This window comes from Paramisgurnus dabryanus, chromosome 5, assembly GCF_030506205.2.
Source record: "Paramisgurnus dabryanus chromosome 5, PD_genome_1.1, whole genome shotgun sequence".
Lineage (NCBI taxonomy): Eukaryota > Metazoa > Chordata > Actinopteri > Cypriniformes > Cobitidae > Paramisgurnus > Paramisgurnus dabryanus.
This window is the reverse complement of record NC_133341.1, coordinates 36,906,890-36,928,069: the sequence shown is the minus strand read 5'-3', so window position 1 is coordinate 36,928,069 and position 21,180 is coordinate 36,906,890. Positions and strand designations below refer to the sequence as shown.

The window sequence follows — 21,180 nt, the reverse complement described above, 5'->3', positions numbered from 1 at the left end:
CCTGCGGTCCGATCCAGACCACACTTTCAATACGTTTGGTTCTGCGTGCGGTGTGCTCTTTGTTTGTGTTTGTGAGTTTCAAGTATTTTCCGCGCTTGTTTTTGCAGATTCTCAGTATTTGGCCTTGGCTCACGGGCATACCCACACTTCTGTGCGTTTGCCCACGCAGTGGACACGTTGTTCGAAGAGCTCGGTGGGGAACGAATCCTCCGCATGGGCGAAGGAGACGAACTCTGCGGCCAGGAGGAATCTTTCAGAACGTGGGCCAGAAAGGTCTTCAAGGTACCGACCTAAGCGAGCAGTGGCATACAGACTCTTTGTTGCGAGTCGTTCCCATTTGCAAATTTTTATGGACAAGTTTGTTTTTTATCTCGAGGATTTATACTTATAACTACTCTGTAAAAAGTGAAAATGTGAAACCTGACCTTTTATTGTTGACGTAACGTAATAAAGTATTTAATAAAGTAAAGTAATAAATAAGGTATTACATAGTTTACTTGACAAAAATTGGGACAATTGGGACGGTCAGTTAGTCACTCAACAACTGACTAGTTCATATAAATTTTTTAGTAAATTTTACTCATAATATAATGTTTTGTTTAACATAAACTAGACTGTTATCAGTGCATCAAGTACACTATCTACTGCAGTTAAAGGGATAGTTAACTGAAATATAAAAATGTTGTCATTATTTACTCACCCTCTGGTTGTTTCAAACTTATACATTTCTTTGTTCTGCTCAATAGAAAGGATGATATTTTGAAGAATGTTTGTAATCAAGCAGATCTGGGGCACCATTGTACGAAGAGGTGGAGGTTACCTTGCGAAAAGTTTTGTGCGTTTGCAAAAAGTCTCTTATTTGTAATTTTTCGCAAAGGTCTCCTCCACAGCTTAGTACCATTATCTTCCATAGTAGGAAAAATAATACTTTGGAAGTGCCCCACATCTGTTTATTAACATTTTTCAAAATATCTTTATTTGTGTTGAGCAGAACAAAGAAATGTATACAGGATTGTAGCAACGTAAGGGTAAGTACACTGCAAAAAATTACTTTATTACTTAGTATTTTTGTACCGAGCCCCTAAGTAAAAAAATCAATAGTTTACTTTCATGTGCTCACGCGAAACCTTCATGTGCAAATTTTTTTTTAAGTTTAGTTCGCATGTTCACGTGAAACTTTTGTGTGCGCACATAAAAACTAAACGCGGTAGTTTCACGAAACTAAACGCGGTAGTTTCACGAAACTAAACGCGGTAGTTTCACGAAACTAAACGCGGTAGTTTCACGAAACTAAACGCGGTAGTTTCACGAAACTAAACGCGGTAGTTTCACAAACTAAACGCGGTAGTTTCACAAACTAAACGCGGTAGTTTCATGAAACTAAACGCAGTAGTTTCACAAACTAAACGCGGTAGTTTTACGAAACTAAACGAGGTAGTTTTACGAAACTAAACGAGGTAGTTTCACGTGTGGACGCGGTAGTTTCACGTGAGCACGCGATAGTTTCACGTGAGCACGCAAAACTAAACTTTATTTAATTTTTGCTCCATGTCCCCTTAGGGCTCCATATTTTGTCTCGTTTTAAGTACAAATATATACAAATTCTTAAGTCAAGATGTATTTTCTTGATGAGCAAAATTACCTAAGAAAATAAGTCTACTTTTTAGACAAAAAAATCTACAATTTAAGTAAATTTGTGCTTAAAACAAAACAAAACAAAAAAATGTTTGACTTAAGTATTTAAGAAAAATAAAAAAAATTCTTACCCTATTGGCATTTTTTTTTTAAGCACAAATTCTCGTACATTTTATGTTTTTTTAAATTTGTTTAACATCTAGACTTGTTTTCTTAGGTACTTTTGCTCATTAAGAAATGCATCTTAATTTAAGAATTTGTTGATATTTCTACTGAAAAAAAAAAAAAACTAAGTAAGAAAGGTTTCTGCAGTGTAAATGATCACAAAATTATAATTTTTTTGGTGTACTATCGCTTTAACTTTAAAGAATATTCTTATATTTAAAGGCAGGATAGGCAGGAATTATCTAAAAAAACTTTTTTACAAATTTGTTTAAACTGTCTTTATATATCAATACATAAGTAAAATGTAAGTACTCTGAAAAAGAGAGTATAAAAATCGAGTGTCTGTAGACCTCTCACCACTGTTTTAAACACAGCTCATTTTTTCCATGCACTCCACCCCCTCCCTTCTGGGTTTCTTCTAAAGCCACGCCCCCAAAACACATGAACGCGAGACACCGACAGCTTTGCTGGGAGAAGGATTTACCTCAGACAAGCGGAGAGGAAGGAGCCCGGTGCTTGTAATAACATCATGTCACAATCACATGTAATAATACACCTAACTTTATCAGTAGGAATATAAACAGATAGGATGCCTTCTAGTACTCACTATTAAGCCAGTGTTTTGCATGGAAGAGTTTCCGTGATGAAAGCATTGTTGACTCTGATGAGGACTACACTCCGCAGACAATACCGCTACGTCACATCGTAGACTCGAGGAAAAGCCACGTGATATTTACTCTCGTTTGATTGCTTCGTTTATTCCCTTTTTGCCTTGTTTGCCTTCGCTGACTGGATATGCAGGTACTGTGACTTCTGAATTCACTTTCTGGGAGTTCTGAATGCAATTTCTCTGCCATGCTTGTGCTCTTTCTAGAGTGCCTCGTGCACGTTCAAATCAATCGGGTGTGCGCATGTCTGGGCAGATCCCATAGCAACGGGTGGTGCCATGGTCGCGAGAGAGAGTGATATTCGTGCAAGCTAATCATTTGTTTCGTCCCGAATGGAAATAATTAGCTGTGTTTAAAACAGTCGTGAGAGGTTTACAGACACTTGAGTTTTATACTCTCTTTTTCAGAGTACTTACATTTTAATTATGTATTTGTATATAAAGACAGTTTAAACAAATTTGTAAAAAAGTTTTTTAGATAATTCCTGCCTACCCTGACTTTAATAAGCCATAAGTGTTTATATTCTGCACTTATGGTTTATCTTATACCGTACATGCTAAATAGTTGTATAAGTTTGGCTTTCTTAAACCATTAGTTAAATTCTCACATCAACTTTTAACACAATCTTTGTTTGACCCAGGCTGCATGTGACGTTTTCTGTGTCGGCGATGACGTTAACATCGAGAAAGCGAACGATTCCCTCATTAGCAACGATCGGAGCTGGAAGAAAAGCAAATTCCGGATGACATACACAGCGGAGGCACCGACGCTAACACAAGGTACATTTCTCATTATTTCAGAAAGCCAATAAGCTTCTATCAAATTAAGCGATTCCTGAAGTCTTTCCCAGTGAACGACAAAGCGTTTTTATTTGCATCCAAATTTATGACGCATACCAATTGACTCTTAAAGGGAATTTCATTTTTGTGCCTCATTAGGTTGACACAGTTTGTCTCACCGCAGCGTTAGCATTGCCAAGAGACTTGTAAACACTTGCTTATTCAATTTATGTCAGTGCAAACAAAGCATTTAAAGTGTACAAGTCTCATTTCCTGTGTCGCAGACTTTTTGCCTTCGCATTTAGCTCTCAAAATAATCTTGAAATGGGAGCTCAGCTCCATCATCAGCTTTATAGCGAATCAAATTCATTTGGCTGCGTAATTGCATTTCAAGTGCTCTATTTTCACTAAGCACGTTTTAAACAGTTTCATTTTCACATTCAGCGCTCTACAGCGTCCATAAGAAGAAAGTTTACGGGGCCAAATTTCTGCAGAGACAGAACCTACAGAGTGCCAAATCTAAGTATGTTTCAGTTCCTATTGTCAGATTTGATATTAATTCTCTCTATAAAAATGCTTTATCATGCCTTTTTATTTACTTTCTGTCTATCAGCCGATTGACCATATTTATTCGACTTGACGCCAACAACAACGAGAGCTTGAAATACTTGCCCGGCGACCATTTAGGCGTCTTCCCTGGCAACAATGAAGATCTTGTCACGACTCTTATCGACAAATTGGAAGACGCGCCACCTGTCAATCAAATCGTGAAGGTGGAGTTCCTAGAGGAGAGAAACACAGCATTGGGTAACATGAAAATAAACATAAAAATTCAAGCAATCATTCAATATGATTTTCATTTATGAGCATTTGAGACTAAGATGGTTTGTTAAGTCATTTTACAGCTTTGCAAAATAATTTTTCATCGTATAAAACAACAACATCTACATTAAAATGATCTTTAGTGGCACAGGTGTCATCTCAAACCAAATTGTGATGATGGTGTTGTTATGAAGCAATGATAATAAGCATAATAATAATACAAATTATAATAAAATAAAATTATAAATTAGACGGATAATAATACATATTTATGTAATAATAATTATTATAATATGTATATTATGTAATAATAGTATGTACAATAATGGTAGTAGTAGCAATAATAATTCTAAGGATTGTTATGATTACAGGAATTATATTTTGAATGTCCATAATAATAACTTAATAATAATAAATAATAATAATGATTATTATTAATAGTAATAATAGTAATAATACTAACAACAACAAATATAATATTATATAAAAGGATGGTGATTATATTAATATTTTGTAAAAACGTCATCAATAAATAATAAATCAATTTTAAATGCACATTTTAGCGGTTAGTGGTGTCGTCTTCAGATAATAAATGAAGATAAATGAAGCAGACAAATTGGTTGAGAGGTCACCGGGGTTTCTTTCAGTCTGGTGCGTGCTGGGCTGCAGACTGCACACACGTCGGTGCCGTTTACACTCGGGCCCAGTCGGGATCAAAAAAATTGGCAGGACTCAGGTTTTATTTTCTCTGGTTTGTCTCAGGTCGGGTCTTTTTGTTGAAAAATAAAAGATTTATGCGTGTTGGGTTTCTGTAAAGTGATTTGGGTTCATTCATTTCGAGTCGGGTACATTTCTTTGGACTCCAGAAGACCCCTAATCCAGGGGCGAACATTTCATCTAAATGTTGGGGGGGACAATAAACATAAAATTTTTCAAGAACAATTTTTGAAGGGGACACCAATAATACAGGCAAAATTGTACTTGCAAAAAAGTAAAAAAAAAAGTAGGGGGGTCCTGTCCCCCCCGACCCCGGGATTTCCGCCTATGCTCTAATCCCAATAGAGACCTCGATCAAAGTGTATTTTTATTTGACCCTCATGTTTATAGATGCTGTACAGAGTGCCATCTTCCTTTGAACACTGAGTTCATGTGGCGTTCAGGTGACCATGATGAATCAAGGTTCATTGTGACCTAGTCCATGGAGCTATTTTAGGGTCATTGAAGTCATGTGACCTATTAGTTACTACGGTAACTATAATTTCCACCAGGATACTAAGGTTTTAATAACTATTGTATAGCTCAGATGGACATTGGAATGTTCATTATTCAAAATTGACGATGATGTAATGGTAATATTCGCATACTCAGTTGTTATTGGTTTAATCTTAGGTTTGTCCTACTGTAAATGAAAAATTATGTCATTTTTTTCACCCTCAAATTGTTTCAACCTTTTATATATTTCTTTGTTCTGCTACACACAAAGGAACATATTTTAAGCAGTGTTATAACCAAGCGGATCTGGGGCACCATTGACTTCCATTGGATTATTTTTTCCTACTATGGATGTCAGTGGTGCCTCTGCTTCCTGCTTGATTACAGATAATTGTGATCAGCGAAACAGAAATTTTGTTTACAGGTTTGTAACAACTTACTGGTTTGAAAGTTTGTTTACGTGTTTGTAACAACATAACAACAAATAATGACAGAAATTTCATCTTTGTGTGAACAATCTCTTTAAACTGTATCACCATTTACACACTTGGAGATTAAAAGAACAGGTCATCCAAAAAATACAATTGATTTATTTCAGTCTAACCATGGGTTCACGCGTTTGAGGCGTGAAATTCGCGTCTACCGCGTCTAGTTTGCCGCTTGAACATTTTGAGTTTACTCGCTTCATTCGCGGGTGAAAGCTGCGCATGAAATTCTAGTCATCGAGACATTCATGCAGACTTTTTGCGTCATGGGAAGGCTTCTTCGACTCTGCTTGCTTCTTGTAATCATGTCACTACAAGAGCAAGCTCCTGATTGGTTAATGTGGTGCGTTTTTCCGCCAAAGTTCAAATGTTTCATCTAGCGCGTTTAACTACACGCGTGAATGAGGCGGAATCGCGTCTACCACGCCACGCTAAACTCCTCATTCGCGCCGTGAGACCTCCAGACGTGCGTCAACGTGTCTTTACTTTGACTTAACATTGAAATCACTCGCACTTGACGCCACTACTGCGGCTGGTGTGAACGCAGCATAAGACTGAAAGCAATTTTTATTTAAGACACTTTCAAAACTAACGTATGGCAGAAGAAATAAGTGCATTTACGGTTTGTAGTACCAAAGTATTATGAAAGTATCTATAATCGGCTTTATCGTGAAAGGCTCTGAACTGGTTAGTTTGGTAACAGTCTGTTGAGTGTTAACTTTACCAATCAGCAAAAAAAATTGACATTCATCTTTTCTCTTTTGTTCTAGGTATGATCAGTAACTGGACGGATGAGATTCGTATCCCACCCTGTACCATCCATCAGGCATTCAAATACTTTTTGGACATAACCACGCCGCCCAGTCCTGTACTGCTGCAACAGTTTGCTCCTTTAGCTACCAATGAGAAACAAAGAAAAAGACTTGAGGTGCTCAGCAAGGTAAGACAGCATGTATGCATGCTCACTTCATACTATACATTTCCATAATCATTATGTAAGTCTTTTATTTGCATCAGCTGCCATAATGATCAGAAAGCCGCTGTCAGTCGTTTCTCCCATGCGAGACGGATCGCGTCACATCGCCACACGCGTCTCTGCCTTTTCCGCCTCCGATCAGCAGTAATTTTCTCAGTTTGATAACTTATTACTGTGGAAAATCAACCCCCTTCCTTCCCTCGCTCTTTTATCCCCCCTCCCATGTCTGTTTCTCTTTCACGCAAGCCTCTCGATGTCAACACCATGAGCTGTCCTCGAAACGTGGAAATATTTCCCTTTCATCGCCTCCTACTGAAACACTCGGTGCAATTTTTCGCAATGTTGCTAAAAATGGCCGCTAAGTTAGTGAGTCATCTTTTCTGGTTCAAATGATTGTAATGAAATGAATGAGAGGAGATGGACGTTGATATGCGGAAGTTCTTTCAGTCTAGTTCCTCGGGGCATATGAATATCCCGACCCCTGCCGCCGCCTCTTAATGTTTTTTAGATATGAAAATATAATGTTAACTTAATTGTAATGAAATGAAAACATTAACACGGTTATTCTGCTTTAATCTCCTCAGGGTTTGCAAGAGTATGAGGAGTGGAAGTGGTGTAATAATCCCACTATAGTGGAGGTGTTTGAGGAGTTTCCATCCCTTCAGATCCCCTCCACCCTTCTTCTGACGCAACTCCCCCTCCTACAGCCACGATATTACTCCATCAGCTCCTCTCCAGACCTTTATCCAGGAGAGATTCACCTCACAGTGGCTGTAGTGTCCTACCGCACCAGAGGTAAAAACCTGTAGTTGCTTTTTCATGGATTATGATGCTTGGGATCTCAGTTGACTAAATTCTCAATTATAGAATCACATTACGCATTACATTTATGCATTTTATCCAATTCAACTTACAGGGCATTCAAGCTGTGTGTTCACTGGGTATCGAAATCATAACTTTACATTTATGCAACTGGCAGATTAACTAATTAACTAATTAATTTAACTAATTGATAGAATGAGTCCTAAATGAATATGAAGATCATTGTCAAGGAATGTCATTATCGATTAGTAAAGTATTTGAACACATGTCTATCAGCTAGAATTCTGACCCTCAAAGACCTGTTAGTCTGCCATTAAAATGTCCACCTCCACTCCATTTATTATCCTAAATTAGATGCACCTGTTTGAGGTTGTTAGCTGCATAAAGACACCTGTCCACCCCATACAATCAGTAAGAATCCAACTACTAACATGGCCAAGACCAAAGAGCTGCCCAAAGACACTAGAGACAAAATTGTACACCTCCACAAGGCTGGAAAAGGCTACGGGGAAATTGCCAAGCAGCTTGGTGAAAAAAGGTCCACTGTTGGAGCAATCATTAGAAAATAGAAGAAGCTAAACAAGACTGTCAATCTCCATGCAAGATCTCACCTCATGGGGTCTCAATGATCCTAAGAAAGGTGAGAAATCAGCCCAGAACTACACGGGAGGAGCTGGTCAATGACCTGAAAAGAGCTGGGACCACCGTTTCCAAGGTTACTGTTGGTAATACACTAAGACGTAATGGTTTGAAATCATGCATGGCACGGAAGGTGCCCCTGCTTAAACCAGCACATGTCCAGGCCCGTCTTAAGTTTGCCAATGACCATTTGGATGATCCAGAGGATTCACGGGAGAAAGTCATGTGGTCAGATGAGACCAAAACTTTTTGGTCATAATTCCACTAAACGTGTTTGGAGGAAGAAGAATGATGAGTACCATTCCAAGAACACAATCCCTACTGTGAAGCATAGGGGTGGTAGCATCATGCTTTGGGGGTGTTTTTCTGCACATGGGACAAGGCGACTGCACTGTATTAAGGAGAGGATGACCAGGGCCATGTATTGCGAGATTTTGGGCAACCTCCTTCCCTCATTTAGAGCATTGAAGATTGGTCTAGGCTGGGTCTTCCAACATGACAATGACCCGAAGCACACAGCCAGGATAACCAAGGAGTGGCTCTGTAAGAAGCATATCAAGGTTCTGGTGTGGCCTAGCCAGTCTCCAGACCTAAACTCAATAGAGAATCTTTGGAGGGAGCTCAAACTCTGTGTTTCTCAGCCACAGGCCAGAAACCTGACTGATCTAGAGAAGATCTGTGTGGAGGAGTGGGCCAAAATCCCTCCTGCAGTTTGTGCAAACCTGGTGAAAAACTACAGGAAACGTTTGACCTCTGTAATTGCAAACAAAGGCTACCGTACCAAATATTAACATCAACTTTCTCAGGTGTTCAAATACTTATTTGCAGCTGTATCATACAAAAAATAGTTATAAAATCATACATTGTGATTTCTGGATTTTTTAGATTATGTCTCTGACAGTGGACATGCACCTACAATGACAATTTCAGACCCCTCCATGATTTCTAAGTGGGAGAACTTGCAAAATAGCAGGGGGTGTTCAAATACTTATTTTCATTACTGTATGTGAAACGCAGACCATGTTAAACACAAAGGTCACACTGGCGCATCACACAGCTACTGCAAGACGGGAAGTTGTGGTTAACTCATTCCCCGCCAGCCATTTTTTTTTTAAAGTTGCACGCCAGCATTTTTTGTGATTTTTACAAAAGTTTCACAAAATGCATTCCAGGAAAATTTTCTGTCACGTTAACGGCAATCCCGATAAAAAAACACAAATATACTGATTTTTTCTGTTTTTATTTTATTTTTTATAACTCTTTCTCCGCCATTGATGAGTTATCTCGTCAATTAAGAGAAAATGTCTCCCTGCCAATGACGCTTCCCTGGCGAGTTTTTACGGCAATCCATATTTCCGATATCATCCGCTATAGGTGGCGCTCTTACCCAACTTATAAAACACTTAAGCACCCAGATTCAAAAACAATAAAAACTGTGTATTTTTTAATCTGATCTTTAACAAAAGTCATTTACAAAAATGCAATTATTTTAGCTTTTTGTTCAACATTTTGTCTTTTTGAAGAACCTACCCATATTTGACAAAAAGAGATCAATTGAAGATAGGATGAAATTGTTTTCTTTTCAGTTTGCTTGTTTTTGTTTGTTTTGCAAAAGGCTCTGTTCTTTCATTTGATATATTGTATGTTTATATATTTATAGAAAAAAAATTCCTTTAAGGCATTAAACTTTTTTGAAAATCATAAAAATGCTGGCGCTGACTGGCAACTTAAAAAAAATGCAAAAGAAGGGGAAAGAGTTAAAAGCAAAAAATGTAATAATTTTGTTAGCTTTTCATCTTATTGATAAAAAATCTATTATTCAATTAATCAAAATAATCGTTAGTGGCCGTTTTATTTAAATTAACTTAATGTCAGTTTTATCTATCTATAGGCCTATGTGTGTTTATCGGGTATCAAACCCATGACCGTTGTGCTTCTAATGTTATTCTTTACCAAATAATCCTCAGGAACACTGTAAAAATAAAGATAATTACTGCAATGCTCATATTTGTTTAATTAAATTCTTCCACGATCAAATGATGTCTGTAATATAATTACACAAATCTGTGCAAACATTAAGACGTTATTGATCTTTTATTAAGTTCTTCTTCTCAGGAGACAATTCTGAGAAGCAGGAGTTTAGCAAACATCTCCTTTTGCTTTCTGTTAAAGCGTTAAAGGCTGATATTATAAATGGGAGTCGCATGAAATTAAATGATCTAATTAATTCTGAATCAGTACATGCGCTGTCAGGCCTTTTTAGTTAATACACGCTAAAGATAAACTGCACTCGCATTTCACTTCCACACTTTAAATGCATTGTAAACATGTAATTATGTGCGTAATGGCGTAATTAGCGGTTGAAATATAGCAATTTCAGTCCATTTGAAGCGATGGTGATGTCAGATATTGCAAGACATTAGATCGGTGTCAAAGGGGTGTAAAAGGATTATTCGTTTTATTCCGGTTAGATGGCGTGGGTCCCATCCATCATGGAGTATGTTCATCGTGGCTCAACAGTCTGGAAACCGAAGATACTGTGCCCTGCTTTGTCAGAGGGTAAAGCTCTTACACAGTTTTTAAATTAAAGTCTGTTTTTAACCTGGATGTCAAAGGATGCGTTTTCTGTTTTAGGGCTCCCTCGTTCCGAATGCCAAAAGACAGCCAGGTTCCCTGCATTCTGATTGGCCCGGGCACAGGAATCGCTCCTTTCCGAAGCTTCTGGCAACAGAGACTGTACGATATTGAAACTAAAGGTAAGATTTTTTTAATCAATTTACATTTGGTGCATTTTTTGTTATATATTTAGTATAATATTATATCTCATAGGGTCGCACAATATTTTAAAACTAATTTATCGAATTATTGCAGATGTGCATATCGCTTACAACTGAAACATGTATGTTTGTTATATAATTTCCTGTTTTTTAATATATTTTACCTGATTTTACAACCATTATCATATCGCATAAGTAAGTCACACAGATATTTTTGTAGCAATAGCCAACAATACATTGTATGGGTCAAAATTATAATTTTTTACGCCAAAAATCATTAGGATATTTAGTAAAGATGTCCCATAGATATTTTTGTAAAATACCTACCTTACATATATCAAAACTTTATTTTTCATTAGTAATATGTGTTGCTCAAGACTTTATTTGGACAACTTTTAAAGGTGCCATAGAATGTAAAACTGTATTAGGCATAGATGAATGCATAAAGACTTCAAAGTAACACCAATATTAAAAAAATTTTGCACCCTCAGATTCCAGATTTTAAAATAATTGTATCTCGACCAACCATATATCAATGGAAAGCTTATTTATTTAGTAGTTTTGTGAGCCAGTGTCACATATCATGTAGCAATCCTACTTGTACAAAGACAGACCAGGTTTTTTAATTTTATTTGAAAATGTTGCCGTTTTGTTAGACCTACATTTTAGCTTGTTTCTCCTAAACAGGAATCAAAGCGTGCCCTATGATCTTGGTTTTCGGATGTCGGCAGTCCCAGATTGACCACATTTACAAGGAAGAGACAATCCAGGCCAAAAACAAAGACGTTTTTAAAGAGCTTTACACAGCGTACTCCAGAGAACCTGGAAGACCAAAGGTTAGATTCTGAAGCCTTGTCAATAATTCATATCCTCACTGCAAAAAATGATTTTCAAGAAAATTATTTCTTAGTATTTTGTCTTGTTTTCAGTAAAGATATCTAAAAATTATTGACTTAAGATACTTTTTCTTGATGAGCAAAAGGACCCACGAAAATAAGTCTAGTTTTTAGATCAAAAATATCAAATTTAAAGTCGCCATGAAACGGACGTATCAATTGCCCAGTTTTCCCGTGGTGACGTGTATCCGTGTAAAACCGGCCTCTGAAACGTTTCTAGGAGGGGAGAATTTGCATTTTTGATTAAAGATTCCGAGGGCACTTGAATTTTTTAAAATTAATGAAGCTCACAGATAAATCATTTGTAAAAAAATACCACAATATTACAAAACAAATTACAGTTTTTTATTTTACTTTCATTGTGACTTTAAGTGATTTTGTGCATAAAACAAATCAGCCAATCAGCCAGTTTTTAGACCAAAAATTTCAAATTTAATTGATTTTGTGCATAAAACAAACAAAAAAATCAGCCAATGGGGTAAGCAAAAAATCTTGTAAATTTTTCTTAAACACTAAATTCAATACCCCATTAGCAGATTTTTTTGTTTGTTTTATGCACAAAATCACTTAAATTTGAAATTTTTGGTCTAAAAACTAGACTTATTTTCTTGGGTCGTTTTGCTCATCAAAAAAGCATCTTAATTTACATTTTTTTTAGATATTTTTACTGAAAACAGGACAAAAATACTACGATTTTTTTTTCTTGAAAATCATTTTTTGCAGTGTACGACATACTTTATGGTGCAGACGCATTTTCAGTGACCCGAGTTCGAATCTACACTCGAGGTCCTTTGCCGATCTCGTACCCCTCTCTCCACCCTGTCCTTTCTTGTTCTTTCCTTCCATACTGTGTAGTAAATAAAGGGCAAACATGGCCCAAAAAACACCTTTTTCAAGGTTGTTTCAGCTACAACAGAAAAGCACAGATTGCCAAGCACCTTTTGATAATTTACTCACCCCTATGTCATCCAAAATGTTTAGATCTATCTGTGTTCAATCGAGAAGAAATTACATTTTTAGGGGAAAATATTTCAGGATTTTTCTCCATATAGTGGACTTCAACAGTTTACAGTTTCATTGCCGCTTTAAAGGGCTCTAAACAATCCCAAACGAGGCATAAGGGTCTTATCTAGCAAAACGATCGTTATTTTGGCAAAAAAGTACCTTTTAACCACAACTTCTCGTCTTACTGTGCTTTCACACCGCCACTGGCGAGCGCGTCAATTAAAGCTATGGCCGCCCTGCCAACGACGCTATAGAAAAGGTGTATTGAACGCTCAAATGCAATCTCTGAACTCCTCTCAAGTAGAGGTTTCCGCCTTCCGATTGGTTGCCGCCGAACCGCGTCATAGCTCATTATAAACTGATTTTAACTCTACTTGACGCTCAAATGGTCCAAGACTCGCCGCACGGCAGCTTTTATTGAAAATGAATGACTTCCGGACACTTTGACGTTCTCGCCAGTGGCGGTGTGACTACCGCTTCAGTGTTTACAAGTGTGGAGAAAGAGGACCGTTTCCGATGTTATTGTATGTGAATGATATAATTAATGTCTTTGTGTCAGTTTATTCTTAAAAATGGTCTGCAAGTGTGCGTTTCCCATATGTAATGATGAGAAGTTGTGGTTTAAAAGTACATATTTTAATTTTTTGCCAAAATTGACGATTGTTTCACTAGATTAAGACCCTTATGCTTGGTTGGGATTGTTTAGAGCCCTTTAAAGCTGCACTGATACTGCAATTTTAAACTGTAAAGAGTTGACGACCACTAAAGTCCCCTATATGGAGAAAAATCCAGGAATGTTTTCCTCAAAAAACTTAATTTCTTCTCAACTGAACAAAGAAAGACATCAACATCTTGAATGACATGGGGGTGAGTAAATCATCAAAAAATTTTATGAAAGCCCTGCTGGAAAAAACAGCATACCAGCAAGACCAGCATATGTTGTGTTTTGGTGCTGGTTTGCTAGTGAACACCAGCTAAACCAGCATCGGCACCACCATTAGCACCAGCACAAAACCAGCATTTGCACCAGCTAAACCAGCATAAGAACCAGCATTCCATGCTGGTCATACCAGCAAGACCAGCATATGTTGTGTTTTGGTGCTGGTATGCTGGTGACCACCAGCTAAACCAGCATCAAACCAGCATAATTCCCATGCTGGTCCATGCTATTTTTTCAGCAGGGAGTGGAGTAATCCCTCCCTTTATCAATTGATGATTGGTTCTTTTCACTTGAAGGCGGGACTTTAGTCACCAGTGTGTGGCCATATTGAGCATTGCATTGTCTCCTATTCATAGCAAAAGTGGTGCGCAATCTTGTTATAAAATCCAAAAAAACAAACAGTGAAGAAAATCAAAATCTCATCACACAATAGACAGGAACAGCACTTTGCAATGCACCCACGAAATCCAAAAATGTTGTTTCTGTATTTGTTACAGAAATATCTCCAGGACGTTCTCCGTGAGCAGCTCTCTGAAACGGTGTACAAATATCTCCGAGAGGAAGGAGGACATATCTACGTCTGTGGGGACGTCACTATGGCTGGAGACGTACTGAAAACAGTCCAACAGATCTTTAAACTGCATGGCAACATGTCTCTGGAGGACGCTGGCTTCTATATCAGCAAACTGAGGGTTAGATACTACAACACTTTGACTTACGATCTGCATACAAGTGTTGAATTTTCGCCTCAAAATTCGACATGATAGGTGTTAAATACGTTTTTAACCGAACCTTTGCAAAGATAAACTAGGTATTATGTCTTACAAACACTCCTAGTTACTTTTTCAAACATCTTTTATGTGTTCAAAGGATGAGAATCGATACCACGAGGACATCTTCGGTGTCACTCTGCGCACCTACGAGGTCACCAACCGCCTAAGGTCTGAATCTATCGCGTACAATGAAGAAAGCAAGAAAGATATCGATGAGTAAGTCCTGTTTCCTCTACTTTCCTTTCTTAGTCTGTCCTCCACTCGCCTCGTGTCGCCACAGGTTATCCTTGCTTGTAGGAGGACCTTTTGCACACTATATTACTGTAGATGCACCCTCTGGACAAGCATCTCTGAATGCCAGCGGTAACCATAGAGATGGAGGCTGAGAAGAGGCTGCGGCGTAACAGGATTAGCCAAACGAGAGTGGATGCGCAGCGCTCTCTCACAGATAAGAGCTCGTACGTACCGCACTCGGCGTGAGAGAGCTGAGGGAGGAACAAGTGCTTTAACTGTAGCGCGGTTAACCGGCCTGTTTGCCGTACGCTTCCCGTGAGAGGCGAAGGACGAGAGGCAGCTCATATTGTATTTTCTCCTCATTTGTTGCCGTTATATAGAGGGATATAATGGAGGGATGAAGAGGACAGAACTGAATAGAATATCATAATGTGATTTTAAATAGTAAAATAGTTGAAGTGTTGCTGTCAACAAACAGAAAGTACACAGAAACGTAAGCGTTATTATAAAGATTTATGTTTATGTCAAATAAAAGATGATATGAATAATGCCTTGAAGTGGAAATGCAAAATATATTTTAAATTTAAATGTACTTTTAAAATTACATTTACATTTAAATGTATTTAAATTAATATACAGTATATTGAGATGTTCTCTTGTGTTTCTTTACAGGGTGTTTTGTTCATAGTCTCATTCGCGTCCATCTTGCTGATTTTTGCTCAGATACTCCAACGAGAAGTGCGATGGGACGCCCACCACGAATTCAAAAACTGTGCCAAGTTTGTCTTTACAACCGTTTTCTCTTTTCTTTGTTGGTCTCATTTCTTTACACAGTCATCATTTATGCATTTCTCTGATCAAAGTTTGCATTATTAAGAGCTTTCACTTGAATTTCTGAATGCACTTTACGTGTCATGCCTTTGTCCTCTTTGCGGGCCTGTGTGCGTTCTGACCTGGCCCAAATTAGTTTTCGGATGCGCAAACGTGAAGTTGAAAAAGAGCTGGGAAGTAATCTAAAAAACTAAATTATTTAAGTCTCTGTACACAAGTCCTTGTTCACACATTCACACGTGCGTTCTCACTAAAGGTGGCACGTGACATTTCTACCAAAATTACAAATATATCAGCCTGTGTACCATTGGTCAGAGTATCTCATAGTCCCGCCTCAAACGTTACACAATCAGCTTTGGACTTTTTCACATTTCGTGTGAATGACTGAAAATCGTATGTCCCTGCATGCACGAGTGAAACGTTTGTAAAAAATCACGCTTTGTATATTATTGCTGCTAATTGCCGGCACGATGGTAAGCATACATCTGAACGTCTGCTAAGATGTGGTTGGGAATCCCTTAAGGCTTGATGTAAATACATGTCTTGTGAACAACCAACCCTTAATAGGGAATAAAAATAATGGAATAAAAAAGGTAGTTATTTTCATGATAAACCATTTAAATCTGTCTAAATGACACAATGTCACAACACGGACAAAACCAACATGAGCAGTCTAGAAGTGCTTAATATTTGATTTATGTATAAGTCCCCTGTAGGCCATCTTTGTATCCCTCTCGGTTGCTATCAAAGGGATAGAAACAACTGTCTGTACAGTATGCAGTGTTAGGGGTAACGCATTACAAGTAACGTGCATTACGTAATAATATTACTTTTCTGAAGTAACGAGTAAAGTAACGCATTACTTATCTGTACACATTAATATTTGAGTTACTTTTTCAAAAAAGTAATGCAAGTTACTTTTTTAGTTTAATTAATTTGATTAAAAAATATGTACTGAATTATACTAAACATGTTCACTTTATGCACTCTATGCGTACATGCTGTGTGGTAACAGTTTGAGTCAAAAACTGAGATGGTAGGCCAGAGCTCGACATTTTTGTGATGAAATATGCAATTTCTGAATGCAAAACTTTTCAGTCATAAAAAACACCTGGAAGGCCTAAAAGAGATCAAGCGTCAGCGAAGAAAAAGTAACGCGAAAGTAACTAAAAAGTAACGTAAGCATTACCTTCCATGTAAAGTGACTGAGTAACGCAATTAGTTACTTTTTTGTGGAGTAACTTAATATTGTAATGCATTACTTTTAAAAGTAATTTCCGCAACACTGACAGTATTAATGGCAACCGAAAGCCTTTAGATTTACAGCTCTGGTGACTTCACTTAAAAACACTAGTTGCGTTTCCATTAAAGATTTGCGCAAAAATTTAGCGTTATTTTCTAAATGTCCACAAAAATGTTTGCGAAATGACGGACGTTTTCATTAACCGATGTTATGCGACTAAAACGTAATTTTGTGGTTTTGCTATAAGTCATTACAAAAACCTTTGCGACAGGTGTGTTCGAGTTCATACGTTACCACGCAGAACGACATGCGGATGACATCAAAATACCACGAAAGCGACTCGAAAACATACAGAGCAGTTGACTCACAAATCGCTCTCGGAGTATTTTGATGTCATGCGCTTGATGGTTCTTATGATGCCACATGAAGTCAAAAGGTGTGTTCGAGATCATCCGGCGCTGCGCAGACCGATCGGCGAGGTTTGCCGATTGCAGTCGAGGGAGGAACTGAAGACGGAGCCGTCAAGCCGGACACCTGCTGCTTGCCGTAGTGACGTGTGCGCCGTGTTTCCTTGTTTTTAATCGCAAATGAAGTGAATTAGATGCTGAATTTGATAAAAACAAACCTTTTAATAAAAGTTGCAACCAGAAACATTTTATATCGAATATTTTAATTGCTGTTCATACTGTATACCCGAAAATAACGGGAAACAAGCCTATTTTATTAAAATACCAATAGAGTTTGTTATTTTCATTTTTATTTTATTACACGACACAATACAACATATTTAAGCATATTAAAGTGTTTTTTTCCTGTTTTAAAACATGAATTTATAATGTTTATTAGTAGAGCTAAAGGTTGGATTAAACTTGAAACGCACGTGATCGTTGTCATCAGTGAGGCGACCAATCACCTAAAGCTGTGTCGCCATCACAACTCCGTGCAGCCGCTCTGGAGAAGCTGCACCGGCTGAGCTAGCCGGCTACTCTCGAAACGCTCTCGCGGTACTTAAAAACCATATGACACAGTCACGTGCCTGCAGCGCCAGCTGAAGTCGGACAAAATTACTGACCAGAATGCACTGCTTCAAGTCAGCCGCCGATCGGTCTGCGCAGCGCCGCATGAAGTCGAACACACCTAAACACAACTCTTCTGTCTCTTAAGAATAATCATGTGACTGTTACGCACGTCAGGTGTACACTGTACACGACATTCGGACACGACTGTCAGAGTCTGCCCCCTAGTGGCAGTCATAATAATGTTTCAGTTTAATCGTAACATGGAAGAGAAGCTCAATCCTTCATTCTAAAATTCACCATAGTGGAATAAATAAATACATGCAAATAATTAAAACAATAAACAGCTCAAAACTGAATCCAAAAATTACGCATCCGCAGATGATTGTCACCTCACGCAGCCCCTTCGCGACTCTTCATAGGAAATGAATGACTTCTGGATTATCGTTGTCATTTGTCGTGTACACTGGAAAGGCGGCTTAAATGTGGAAATGTTTCTATTGCAGTTTTGCGATATATTTTTTTGCACAATTTGTAGGGTGATGGAAACGCAGCTACTGACATAATAACCAGAAAACTTGAACTAACACTTTTAAAAAAAATCTCAATTTGGGTTATCAAGAACAAAGAAAGACATTGGGGGATCAAACGAGCAAATAATGATAAAGTTTCAGTTTTTGGTTGAACTATCCCTTTAATTATAATAAATTACAATGCGCAAGCGGTGAATCTCACTATAGGGTAATATTTCTGTATAGTGGAATTGATGCCATTCATCAGTATGCATTTAAATTATAATGATGTTTGGGGAATCTGTACAAGTTACAAAAATCCTTCTGGCAAGTTCTCGGGCTCCCAGGCAGCAGTCTTTCATGAATCGTCCTTGAATTGCTGAACCTCAGTATCCCGGATGAATCGACAAAACCGAAAGGTGATGCACCCAATTTTAATTTCTCTATCTCTCTTTTTCCTTTTTTTCTCAGAGACTTCTCCGTTACTTGAGGAGTTTGTTTCTTTAAATCCAAAGTGGATGTTGGCTCTATTCAGTTGTTTATTTTTTATTCCGGTTCTTACAAAAAGCAAAAAATCAATGCAACACATATAGTAGGTCATCTTTTGCATGCAGATTCTTTTTGAATGCTTGAAGATGATATCTTTATTTCTCTGAATTCTTAAAGATTTGTGCAAGTTACATTTTTTTACATTTTTAGTCATACGTGGCCTCTGGCATGACTTATATTACGAGGTCATTTGATTTTGAGAAATTTTCTGTTGTCTTAGTATTCTTGTTCTGTGTTTGTTGTTAACACTGAATGTTCCCCTTCCGAATTTGGGTTTTGCACCGTTAAAACTCTGTGATACAAAAAGCGCAGCAAAAAAACACACACATGCATATATTTAAAGGTATACAGTAAATATCTAAGTCTTATATATGTATGAGAATTTTTTAAGAATGTATTTTGATTATGGGTATTGTTTTTCGTTTTGTCCCTCTGAGTTGCTTGTAATATATTACGTGAATATGGTGTCTACTCTTTGCTGTTGATTTAAGGGGGGACCGAAGCATTGATCTGAATGCATGAGGTTCAATGTTTTTCTCTTTAACCTGCACTGTGTCGGTTTAAATGTTGTGACCGCGTCCAACCTGCGCGATCGGACGGAGAAGAGCTTACGAGATTATTTTTCTTTGTGTTTGTTCTTTGCTGCTGCTAACAAAAACTGTTTCAGTCCAGTCTCCGCTGTGAATCCTCTATTGTGGATCTTTCGAAACATTAAAACATTTACCATTTGAATGCATATACTGCAAAGACTTTGCATCTACTTAATAAAAAAAACATTTGTATGTCGAATCTTCTGTGTGTGACGCTCTTTTTTAGAGTTAAGTGAAGATGTTTAAAGTGTATTTTCAAGACATTTCAGTGCACAAAAACAAACATGTATGTTAATGTCAAGCAACAAAAGTTTGAGAGTCTTCTAAAGCCATTTATTAATGGCTCCTCCCCCTTTTAAATTAACCAATGGTGTTTGTTTTATGTTATAACAAGCTGAAGCGCACTGTAAAAAAATGCAGCATGTAGTTAAAACAACTTGGTTTTCAAGTCAATTCAACCTACTATTTTGAGTTTTGACCTAAAAAGTTGACATAACTTATAAAAACAAGTTGAAATTGTTTAACTTTATTTGTTAGTTAAAGTAACACAAAAAATATATGTTGATTTGACTAAAAATGATGCATTTTTTAACAGTGCAGAGATAATCTATATATGGCAATAACCTTTGCCAATTTAATATTGCATTAGCGGAGATACATATTAGTGGTATTAGTCAATAAAAATGTAGCCTAATTGTACTTTAATTGTTGAAATCTAGAAGAAATACATATTTTATTCAAATCTTTATCATTTCTTTCATATTAATTTATTATAAAGTGTTTTATCATTGTCATCAGGCATTAATCATCATTATTAACAGTTGTGTTTCAAGCCGTTTTAAAAAATGTTCAGTCTTATTTTAATTGGAGAAACTGGAAAGCCAGTAAAATAATGCATTGATATGGATTTCATTTAACAATATAAAATATCACATAGTATTACACAATATCTATAGTAGGCTAATACTGGTGGTAATGCCATCCTATACCTGCACTGTAAAAAAATATGCAGCATTTTGTCAAATCAACATATATTTTTATGTTACTTTAACTTAAAAATAAATTTCAACTTGATATCATAAGTTATGTCAACTTTTCATAAGCCATAACTTAAAACCTCATGCTGCTTTTTACAGTGTGATGCAAAATAGCATTTTAATAACAATAAAACCAATACAATAGGCTTTATGCCCAGCTACTTCCTGAACTTCAGCCAGCTCCGTGTTTCCTGTCTTCCATTATTGGACAAACTGATTAATCAAGGTGTGCCTGACCTCAGTAGTCACAACAACAATAATCAGACACACCTGGATTAATCAGTTTGTCCAATAATGGCAGACAGGAAACAAGGAGCTGGCTGAAGTTCAGAAAGTGCAGCTGGGCATAAAGCCTATTCCCAACAAAACTATTGTTTAATGTACAACATGTTGAATAATACAGCTTACTGAAGCCTCTCCTCCATTGACTGCCTTTAAAAAAATACGGTTTCTGTTCTCCTTTCTTGTGTAAAGGTTATGTGTTTTGTCATAGGTTTTTGTGCTAACCTTGGAGGCTTGCCTTGAAGCTTTGTCTAAAGTGCAGAATGAAGTCATAAATATCATTGATCTGTAT

At 37.3% G+C, this 21,180-nt stretch overlaps 1 protein-coding gene across 1 annotated transcript in view; it reads left to right on the top strand.

Annotated features, from left to right (window-relative positions):
- The window catches only part of nos1 (nitric oxide synthase 1 (neuronal)), a 71,057-nt gene extending 51,289 nt beyond the window's left edge, over positions 1 to 19,768 (top strand). The window contains exons 18-29 of the mRNA XM_065250928.2: positions 108 to 282; positions 3,109 to 3,247; positions 3,692 to 3,770; positions 3,861 to 4,054; positions 6,537 to 6,706; positions 7,327 to 7,537; positions 10,675 to 10,762; positions 10,838 to 10,959; positions 11,668 to 11,816; positions 14,319 to 14,513; positions 14,692 to 14,810; positions 15,501 to 19,768. Of these exons, the coding sequence (XP_065107000.1) occupies positions 108 to 282; positions 3,109 to 3,247; positions 3,692 to 3,770; positions 3,861 to 4,054; positions 6,537 to 6,706; positions 7,327 to 7,537; positions 10,675 to 10,762; positions 10,838 to 10,959; positions 11,668 to 11,816; positions 14,319 to 14,513; positions 14,692 to 14,810; positions 15,501 to 15,516 (1,657 nt within the window). The 3' untranslated portion in view covers positions 15,517 to 19,768. The remainder of the gene's footprint in view (positions 1 to 107; positions 283 to 3,108; positions 3,248 to 3,691; positions 3,771 to 3,860; positions 4,055 to 6,536; positions 6,707 to 7,326; positions 7,538 to 10,674; positions 10,763 to 10,837; positions 10,960 to 11,667; positions 11,817 to 14,318; positions 14,514 to 14,691; positions 14,811 to 15,500) is intronic.
- Positions 19,769 to 21,180: the final 1,412 nt, after the last annotated feature.